This window comes from Cicer arietinum, chromosome 8 (genome assembly GCF_000331145.2).
Source record: "Cicer arietinum cultivar CDC Frontier isolate Library 1 chromosome 8, Cicar.CDCFrontier_v2.0, whole genome shotgun sequence".
Classification (NCBI taxonomy): Eukaryota; Viridiplantae; Streptophyta; class Magnoliopsida; order Fabales; family Fabaceae; genus Cicer; species Cicer arietinum.
The window spans coordinates 23,655,897-23,666,806 of record NC_021167.2 but is presented as its reverse complement, the minus strand read 5'-3'; the positions used below and the strand labels follow the sequence as shown (position 1 = coordinate 23,666,806).

The following is a 10,910-nucleotide window of genomic DNA, read 5'->3' as shown; positions in this document are numbered from 1 at the left end:
AGGATATGCTCATTCAGGTCATCCATCAGAAGCATTGAATCTATTTAGAAGGATGGTAAGGACATAAACTAGACCTAATGGAGCAACCCTTGCAACTGTTTTATCAGCTTGTGCTGATTTGGGATCACTCAACACTAGATAAGTGATTGAAGAATACGTTTTCGAAAACGAATTTGAATCGGACCAACAAGTTCAAACGTCTCTCATACACATGTACTCTAAATATGGTAGCATCAAGAAAGCAAGAGGAATATTTGACAGGGTCAAAGATAAAGATTTAACTATTTGGACTTCCATGATAAATAGTTATGCCATACATGGAATGGCGGATGAAGCTATCAACCTCTTCGAAAAAATGACAACTTCAGAAGGGTTAAAACCGGATACCATTGTTTATACTAGTCTTTTACTTGCATGTGGCCATTCAGGATTAATAGAAGATGTATTAAAGTACTTCAAAAGTATGCAAACAAATTTTGGAATAAGTTCTACAATAGAACATTATACTTGTTTGGTAGATCTTCTAGGCCGAGTCGGACAACTTGAGCTAGCTTTAGTTACAATTCAAGCAATGTCGTTGGAATTACAAGCACGAGCTTGGGGTTCGTTGCTTAGTGCTTGTAGGATCCATGGCAATGTTGAGTTGGGAGAGCTTGCGGCTGCCAAGTTATTAGAACTTAGCCCAGGTAGTTCTGGAAGTTATGTATTAATGGCTAATTTGTACACCTCAGTTAAAAGTTTAACGAGGCAAATAAAATGCGATACTTGATAGATGGTAAAGGAATGATTAAAGAATGTGGTTGGAGTAAGGTTCAAGTTAGTGGTTGATTTAATATTTGCCGCGACAAATCAATCAAATTGTTGCAGTAACAATAAAGATTAACTGAAAAAGAAAACAGATTGGGGAAACCCCTGAAAGCTAAGGTTATGCAACAAGTTGTTGAACTTGCATTTGGTAATGTCAATATAGCAACATAGAATCATTTACATGAATGTTGATAAGTGCTTTCTAATTAAAAAAATCAGTGTGTAGTTGAATTTTGAGTTTGGTTCTTGTCAAAGTAAGGACTTAAGGTGAAGTGATACTTGCTACTTTCATATGATTCAAAACAGAGAAAGACATGTAAATTGAAAATATCATAACTTTATTATCCTATCTCATAGGCATTCCTTGGTGCTAGTGTAGATGGAAAATAAATTTTGTTACGAATGAAGTATGAAAGAAAAAAAAAACAAGAATTTTATTTGGCATTGTGTCACATGTTTAAGTTACAAGTAAAACCTCCCACTCTTCCTTATATATGACTAGTAAGAATCTAATTGGTCAATTATTTTATTTTTATGCATTATTCTCTTTCTTATATAAATTATTTGTAAGAAATAGCAGTTTTCAATGTTTATATATATATATATATATATATATATATATATATATATATTTCACACAAAATAAAGTTCGGCAAAAGTATTCAATAAGTTTCAAATTGCACTTTACTCTCCTCATAGCTTTAAGTATAAGCAAAAGTATCTAACTTCAAACTTTTTTTATCTCATAAATTAAATCAAGAGTATTTTGAAAATAATAGTATTGAAATTTAGTTAAAAATTATCTATAATATACAATATTCTTTTTACAATATCATTATCATGTTCATAACTTGCTGGAGCAAGACATGGAACACTGGTCTGCTTACAAGCGATAATTAAGACTTAAAAGAGAAAATATATAAAAGTATTAGTGGAATACTCCATATGTTAAACTATTTCTACAATCCACGTGATAGTTCAATGAAAGGAAACAAAGACATTAATGGAAACTCAAGTGTACAAATATTAAAAAAATGAAAATACACCTCAAATAAGAGCATTTATCTGTCACAAGGTTATTTGGTATCCAAACAATTAAAAGAATCTTCAATTATATAGCTATTGCAAATTTACAAGAGAACCAAGTCAAAGCATTTTGGAACTCCAGTGTAATGCAATGAAAATACTTTTTTGTAACTATACATGGAATTCCATTTGATCTTCTAATCCCCCTAGAAAATTTACAACTCATCAATGAAACAATATCTGGTACTCAACATTCTTATTTATGAATGATACTAATCTCTAACATAATTAAGAATTCAGTAACAAATATTGCATTTTGATATTTTCTGTGTTTTATTTCTCTGAAGGCGCTCTCATCTTCTCGACAATGTGCCTACTCTTTTCTTCAATGTGACGCTTCTTTTCTTCAAATTTCTCACTCATTTTCTTTCGCAAATCAAACATCCTTTCCCTTCTCCCGACTTTCTTCGGCTTTGACTCGTCCTGTTGAATTGAACTGATGGACCTATCTATCACTGCACTATTCGAAGGTGAACTGCAAACAGAAACATCCTCCACCTTCTCTGCACTACCTTCATTGTCACTTTCTAAAAAAGGCATACTAAGTTCTTTCAAATCACTAGTTTCTTGTGGTTGGTCACTTTCTAATAAAGGTTTTGTCAATTCTTCCAAACTTTTGCTATTCCTTAATGCTTCTGAAATAGCAGAACCTGATGGAAGTGACAGAGATTCTGATTTCCTAGCTGGCTGATGACTCGATTCGCTATTCTTTGATTTTTGTTGTTTCTGTTCTGGATTACTAGCTTTCACTCCACCAGAAGTTTGATTATGGGGATCAATTAAACTTGAAGTTTCATTACCGGATTCTGGGTTGATCCATATGAATGGAGCAACTTGCCGAGGAACCCAATCATTCTTTTCCGCTAGCATCCATGGAATGCTTATGCTTTCACTATTTGGGAGCACTAAAGTGTCCCGAATCGCTGCCTGCATACGAGCAAATGAAATTAAGTTCGCAAATGAAAGATACACTATTCATTTGTAAAAGATATATAAAAATGAAGGCATGAAATCACATTTCATGCACTATTTGTTCCTAATGTCATTTCCCAAGGAAATTCCACGTTGTACATAATTATTGATAATTTATAGTATACTGATGGTGTGTTTATATATGGATTACTTAGATCTTTTTGAATCGATTTATTTGAGTTTATCTCCTAACATAGGCATTTGTAGGATTGTTCGGGAGAATTTATGAAGACAACTTATAGCTTATATGAAAACAATGACTTTATTTTATCTTTAGTCATAGAAATAGTTTATTCATAAACACTTAAATGATAAGTTGTTTAACTAAACAAGGACACAAAAAGAAGAACAAGAAAAAGCAATACTTCCAAAACATCCTTTCATAGCTTAATAATGAAAAGAGAACTATAGTACCTTGAGTCGGTTGATGAGGAACAAAGCAATGTGTGTATTAGTTATCTTGTGTTCTCCAACAGATGATTCCAAGTTGAAGTCTATATCAGGCATAAATGTGAAACCGTACCACAGTTGATCCGACGGTGGTGGCTTTATTAGAAAACGCAGTGTCCCTCTGAGCGATGCTACCCTTATTGCTAACGAGATAGGAACCTTTTGATAATAAATAAATCCATTAGTTTGAAAACAACACAACATAATATACATGTCTCGTTGTGCATCTATCCACATGAAAGTGCTCAAAGACAAGATTTGCATTACGCAACTTCGAATAGCTTAGTGTTAAAGATGTAACATAAAAAACCATTCAAATGCTTTCACCCTAAAGTTCATGTATTTTTTGGGAAAAAAAGCAACCAATGGAAAAAAGGGAGGGAATAATAAAGGTATGGTACCTGTGAAACGTGCTTGGCGACAGAATTTAACATAGACTTCCATCTTGATCCATGAGTTGAAGGTGTATTCCTAAGCTTCTTGGACACATCTGCAAGGGAAAATTGACGTCATCTATTTATGAGGATCACTTGTCCACACGAAAAATCATTTTGGAAATTGACAATATGATTTTCATCGACTCCATTTTAATGGGAAAAAATCGAGTACTAACCAGTGTTCAAGTCACCATCTTCTTTAATATCTCGCAAATCGTTTGTTCCTTCTGCAAGACCTAATTGCTTATCAAAATATTCAAAATCTTGAAGAATATCTGATGGGACAGACCCAGCATTGGTCGACTCGGGATTCAGGCCCTCTGCCCCCCTATGGCACTCTAGTTCACCAACTTCTAGCCTTGTTTCAATCTCTAATATTGCACTTCCGGAATATTCAATGTCAATCTCTAAGGCACATACCTCACTCATTTCCACAGGAAGAACCCTCATTCCAATGATACAGGGTGGTACATTCCCCATGTTAATGTCTGTACAGATGACTTCACCTACGTAAGCGGGAGTTCTGATGTTGGACATCGTCCTCTGTAAAAAATAGAGAAGTTTGCTTTAAATATCTCGTTTGTCCATAAATAAAAAATATGAACATTATCGTAACAATCATAAAGGAATGAAGTTTGCTGGACCAAAATGGGGCAGGCTAGCCGGTAAATTTGTAAACATTTTGAAAAGTAGTCGCTTTCATTCATACAATTATAGAAAATTACTTTTCGGGTATACTTTCCATCCATTCATCGCATTAAAACTCTGAAAATGGCACAGCTGCCACATGATTGGTTGATCTTGTGAGAGAGAGACGCACTACTACACTAGGTCTCCCACATCAGCTAAAGTAACAATTTAACTTAAAAATGTATATGATAAGTATAGAACTTATATTATGAAACACAGACACCAGACTCGACACTGACACGTAGACATTGGTAATAATTGGACAAAATGGAAGTTAATTGAATGTAACCACATGTGTTGGTATTGTGTCGATACTGACATGTGTTAAACTACATAGCTCTTAATGTGGTATTCCACTTCTTCAAATCTTAAGTCATAAGTGTCGATGCTGCATACCACATAGATCTTAGCTTGTTAAGATAAATATACTATTTCATTATTATTGAGCTTTTTACCTATCAACTTGAGTTTTTGGAACAACTAGCAATGGAAAAAGTTGCTAAAAGGATATAGTATTCTTCATCCAGGGATTCCAGCATGGATGAGTTAGTATTATTATCAAATTAACAAAGTAACAAACTATGAAGCTAACATAGAGTAGACAAAGTTCTAGAGATTGATCGTTAGTCAAATAATTCTCAGAATCAACTACATAAATTCATATGGAAAAATCTTAAACCTGAATTCTTTCTTGCACGGATTTCTTCACTGTTTCATTGCCTTTGATATCAAAAAAGAGTCGGGAAATCAACAAATTCCAACATAATGTTCCCTCATCAATACCAAACTTTTCATCGGTATCAGAACAGACAGAAAAATGACTTTGGCTTCCTGAATGAGACAAGGTTGTTGACGTTGGTGAAGAATCGTCTAACATGGAACTTTTCAGATGATTTGCTGCAGAAGCATTTTTCATCATGCCAGTGGCTAAAACTGCATCTTGACAAGCACGGAGCTTCTCCGTTTTCTTTCTGTCTTCACGGCCTGAGAACGAAGTCCAACCAGATTTGTTATCCACGCCAACTCGAGAAGTTCTTTTCGTAATTTTTTTCAAAAATTGACGGACCTTTGAGGAAGAGCCATCTGACTTAGTAGCCCTTTCTATTGCCTCAACACTTGCTCCTATTGAAGGTTTCATAAAAGAATGATATTCAGTATTTAATGTTGTCAGATAACTATGAAACTCTTCTTGCAACCGAGAAAACCATTGGAGTTTATCACTTTCATCACATGAGGCCAAACGGAGGGCCTTACACCATGCCTCTTTCTCGGATGAAGTCTCAAGATATACGTAGAGAGTTTTGCTTCCATGGTATATCACAGAGGTCTTGTTTTCCACTTTGATGGGGAACTTTTTTGCCCTATAACATTCATTACCAATCAAATAAGAAAATGTAGCACCTAATTTCCTCGGTTAATAATGAAGAGCATAATAAAATATATCTATCCGTAATCACTCGAAAGATGACGCTTATAAGCCAAACCATAACAAGCAACCTTTTCCATTAAGATGCATGCAGGGAATAGAGGAACTGAGATCTATCCAATTTAAATCTTAAATCAGAGAAAGTTCAAAAGAAACACATTTTTCTACATTTTAAAGCTATGAATCATATATATGATGAATCAAAATGATGTCATTGCAACGCGTACCCTATTGAAAGGATAAAAAGAGTTATTGTAGAATAAAAGGAACTGTGAGTCTACTAGCATAGTCAATTTTACAATCAGGGCTTTCTACAAATTGTAGCAGTGACTTCACATGTACTATGCCTTTGTATTGACATCAGTGTTGTCAATCACAACTTGCGGAAAACAATCGTTTGTTCAAAATTCCACTACGCTGTAATGTTACAGTACTGCTATAGCCGCTATTTGACAACACTTTGTACTAAATTGCGCTCGCTGAAGAATAGTGTTATTTAACAACACTGATTGACATAAACTCTATAATTATCTAGAGCAAGGATAATACATAGTACAAAATTAACCAAATAACTAAAACTAATATTCTAGCACTTCCCCTCATATTCAAGATCATGATCACTCACAAATCACAAATTGAAGTCACAAAAGAAAATGGAAACAACAAAACACATCATATTACCATTTCTTTGTAGGAAGGCTTGTGGCAGAAACAGCTTCAACAAGGCATCCTTTGAGCTGAATGGTTGTATTCAAACCATCAGGCTCAGTGAGAACAAGTGACTGACCATTGAGTTTACCATACTTTCTAACAGGAGAAACCTCAAAAAGTTCTTTTTTCCTTTTCACCTCTTTTGATGATCTTTCCACCCAGTATTTTGAAACCTTTTCTGGTTCTACAACCCAAACCACACCCTGAAGAAAGCCAAACCCAAACCCAAATCCAAAATCAATGACATGTACAATCTGAAACACACAAAAATAATAAACAATAAAATAGTAAAAAACATTTCAAAGAATATATATAGCTATACTTATGTTCTATGAAGCACAACACCAACACCAAATACAACACTAACACTAACACTGACACGTCAACGCCAATAAAAATTTGAGATTATTTTTTTTGCAACAGCTAATGTTAGTAATTAATAGTGTTAAATTGTTAGTATTTTGCAAAAGGTGAGGATCGAACTCGAGACTTCCTTATCACTCCATTCCCTAACTCCCCAGCCAAACCATCAATTCAACCTAATCGAAGGTAGTCACATGTGTCAATGTCGTGTCAGTGTCTGGGAAAAACAGGTGTCGGGTGACTGACGCGCCTTCAATTAGAAGTATCGGCTTCGATCAGAAGTGTAGGTGTTATATTTTCACTCAACACAATGATGGGTTCAACTTTCAGATAAACATCCAAAAAATAAAATAAAAAATGAGTATTCACATGTGACAATATCATGTCACTCGAACACCCTACACACATTCAATGTTGCTATATTTTCTCAGTGACTCTACACAATGAGGGTTTCAACATTCACATAAAATTGAATAAATAAAAAATGGGTATTTTGTGAAAGAACAAAAAGTCACCTCTTTCTTAAAAGAATGATGAGAATCAAATTGTGAACTAGCACTGCGATCAAGTTGTTGTGTAATTGATGAAATTTTGGCTTTGTCACTGTCAAACTTTCTACGCAGTCGTTTAAGGATCCACAAGAAACCAAGAAATTCGGCAGCAACAACAACAATCACACCAAGAAGAAAACCAAATAGGATCAACACAGAAACAAGAACCATTTCTCAAATTTGGGAATTTTGAGACCTACCCAGAAGAGAAAATCGAACAAAGTGTTGATTTTGAAGACACCCAGAAGTTGAAAATTGAAAATTGTGAAGGAATTAGATGCTAACAATAGTGTACACAATCACTTTTTTTTTTCTTTTTTTTTTTTTTGTTTGTTTTGTTTTGTTTTTATTGGTTGAATGTTAGAAGGAAAGAGAGGGAGAGAAAGAGGGGTTTGTGTTTGTTTGGGGAGAAATGTACTCTGCACCCCCACAGTTTAACCTGCCACCCCCCATAATTTTTTATTGACCAATCTACCCTTTTTATTTTATATAAAATTTATCAGTAAATATAATACAGTATTTTCTCACCCCCACTTTCGAAAGTTTTTAAAAAAATTCTATTAATCGAAAGTTTCAAACTTTCGAAACAATCAGAGGTTAGATTTCATCAACACCTTCGAACCTTTTGTGAAAAATACAAATTTTCGAAATGCAATTTTCACAAAAATCACAAAACATTCGAAACTTTGCTTAAGTATGAAAGCTTCGAAGCGTGCATTTGCTGAAACATTCGGAACTTTGCTTAAGTGTGAAAGCTCCGAAGCATGAATTGGATTAAACATTCGAAGATATGGTTAATGCTGAAACCTTCGAAACCCAAAAAACATTTCGAAACTTTGCTTGAAGCTGAAAGTTCCGAAAACTATTTTTCCAGCAATTTCGAAAGTTTACATCAATGTCAAAGTTTCGAAATTTTCATTTTTTTTTTTAAATTTATCATTATTTATATATATTATTTTTTTATATTTATTATTATTTATATTTATTACTATTTTTGAAAACAGGTATGAGTAGAGTTGAGGTTCCTGCCTCAAGAAATATAATAGATTCTACGGACAAATTCATTACCGATCAGGTATTAATATTACTGATAATCTATCACGGATAAATTTTTTATTATAACTATATATTTGAAGTTTTATTTGAAACATATTTTGTAGGTATTTCCTTCACGAGAATCTGTGTTTGAATAGGCAAAAACCATTGGAAGAGAAAATGGAATTTTAATTGTCATCATTCGTTTAGATAAAGCAACCGGAAAGAGGGGAAGAAAAGACAAATTGATTTTGGGATGCGAAAGAGGTGGAAGATATAAATCAAAATCAAAATCAACAGTGACTTGTTCTCATAAGGAAAATTGTCCGTTTACTCTCAGATGTATACCCTTAAGTGTCGGTGAAGGATGGAAAATTAGTGTTCGTTGTGGAACACATAATCATGATCTACTTGATACTGTAACTGGTCATTCTTATTTGGGGCGTTTAAATGAAGAAGAGAGGAAATTTGTCAATGACATGACAAAGTATAAGCTTGCCCCCAGATTCATCCTAAATGCTTTGAAAGAGAGAAATAAAGCTAATCTGACAATTCCAAGTCAAATATATAAAGCAAGGAGTACTTATCGATCATCGTTGAGAGGTCCGTATACAGAAATGCAGCATCTGTTGAAGTTAATACAACAAGAAAATTATGTGTATTGGACAAGAAGACGGGAGAATTCTGATGTTTTGAGAGATATATTTTGGACACATACTGATTGTATAAAGTTGTTAAACACGTTTCATTTTGTTTTGATATGTGATAGCACATACAAAACAAACAGATATCGGTTACCATTACTTGAAATTGTCGGTGTCACATCTACTAGTTTGACATTTTCTGTTGGGTTTGCTTATTTGGAACAAGAGCGACAAGATAACTTCATCTGGGCATTTGAAAAGGTACGACAGTTGTTCAAATCTGAGACTTTAATTTCTAAAGTTATTGTGACTGATAGAGATCTTGCCATGATGAATGCGATTAGTGTTGTGTTTCCTACTTCAATACATTTGCTATGTCGTTTTCATATTGAAAAAAATGTTGGGGCAAGATGCAAACAATATGTGAAAAAAGATAGGCAAGAAGAAGTAATGGATTTATGGAAAAAAATTGTATATTCAAGTAGTGTAGAGGAGTATGATCATCACCTGCAACATTTTGAGCTAGTGTGTGCCGATATTATTCTTTTTGTTGATTATGTGAAAGATTCGTGGTTAACACCTTACAAAGAAAGGTTTGTCAATGTTTGGACCAATAGAGTGATGCATTTGGGGAACACAACATCTAACAGGTATTTTTAAATTTGATTTGTTTGTTTTAGAAAATATGATTTACTAGTTTGTGATTTATTTTAATTTGTATTATTTAATTTATTTGTAGAGTTGAGTCTGCCCATTGGAGATTGAAAAACATGCTGCAAACTAGTTTGGGTGATTTGTGTAAAAGTTGGGATGCTGTGAATATGATGTTGAAGAACCAAATATGTATCATTCAATCTTCTTTTCAGAAAACCATCAAGGATGTTGAGCACGGGAATAATTCATCATTCTTTCAAAGTCTGCATCATTGTGTATCAAGGAAATGTTTTAAAAAAATTGACAAATAGTTGCAGAGAGTGAAGATTGTAGGTACTGACAAAACAATATGTGGTTGCTCAATCAGAACAACTCATGGATTACCATGTGCTTGTGAGTTAGCAAAGTTGTAGATATCTGGTAATGTTATCCCTTTAGATAGCATTCATGTTTTTTGGAGAACGTTAAGCCTTGAGAATTTTCTTGAGGATGAAGAATCTTTATCAGATTATGACTTTTCAGAAGAGTTAGAAGCAATGAAAGCGTACATGAAGAAACACGATATTGTAAGTCAAAGGATATTCAGGGCTAAGGTGCGTGAAGTTGTATTTCCACATACAACATCAATACTTGCACCACCAGAGAAGGTGAGAACCAAGGGAGCAAGTAAAAAGAAGAAAGAATTTGATACTCCTCGTGATCCGTCATATTAGGAGTATGTTGATGCCTCTCAAGAATCTGCAAAACAACCATCTCAACGTTCTGCAAGGCAACCATCTCATTCGTCACAATATTCTGCAAAACAACCATTTTACACACATTTTCCTACTCTTATACATCCGTATTCTGCAAAACAACCATATCATTTACGTTGTCATTTACGTTATCATTTACGTTGTCATTTACGTTATCATTTACGTTATAACATTCATTTAATTTAATAAACTTAAACACAAATAAACAAATAATTAAACATTTATATTAATATATAATTAATTAAATAAACATAAACTTAAAAATAAAACTAATTAAACATTTATATAAACATTCATTTAATTTAATAAACTTAAACACAAATAAACAA

At 33.6% G+C, this 10,910-nt stretch overlaps 3 protein-coding genes across 4 annotated transcripts; 2 read left to right on the top strand and 1 right to left on the bottom strand.

The window, feature by feature from the left end:
• Nucleotides 1-211: 211 nt before the first annotated feature.
• On the top strand, nucleotides 212-769 carry LOC101509152 (pentatricopeptide repeat-containing protein At5g44230-like). Its single transcript, XM_004512655.1, has one exon. It carries the CDS (start codon nucleotides 212-214, stop codon nucleotides 767-769), a length of 558 nt encoding a protein of 185 aa, XP_004512712.1.
• Nucleotides 770-1,807: 1,038 nt separating this feature from the next.
• On the bottom strand, nucleotides 1,808-7,888 carry LOC101503148 (uncharacterized). 2 transcript variants are annotated; one of them, XM_004512644.4, is made up of 7 exons: nucleotides 7,458-7,888; nucleotides 6,550-6,833; nucleotides 5,122-5,803; nucleotides 3,929-4,295; nucleotides 3,717-3,805; nucleotides 3,280-3,474; nucleotides 1,808-2,820 (listed from the first exon to the last, which is right to left on the bottom strand). In XM_004512644.4, exons 1-7 carry the CDS (start codon nucleotides 7,662-7,664, stop codon nucleotides 2,167-2,169), a joined length of 2,478 nt encoding a protein of 825 aa, XP_004512701.1. In that variant the 5' UTR covers nucleotides 7,665-7,888; the 3' UTR covers nucleotides 1,808-2,166. The 2 variants fall into 2 exon arrangements, with proteins under 2 accessions (XP_004512701.1, XP_004512702.1); XM_004512645.4 differs by having other exon boundaries at nucleotides 6,550-6,782; nucleotides 7,458-7,887.
• Nucleotides 7,889-8,499: 611 nt separating this feature from the next.
• On the top strand, nucleotides 8,500-10,137 carry LOC140919108 (protein FAR1-RELATED SEQUENCE 5-like). Its single transcript, XM_073364629.1, has 3 exons — nucleotides 8,500-8,568; nucleotides 8,687-9,822; nucleotides 9,912-10,137. Exons 1-3 carry the CDS (start codon nucleotides 8,500-8,502, stop codon nucleotides 10,135-10,137), a joined length of 1,431 nt encoding a protein of 476 aa, XP_073220730.1.
• The last annotated feature ends 773 nt before the right edge of the window (nucleotides 10,138-10,910 follow it).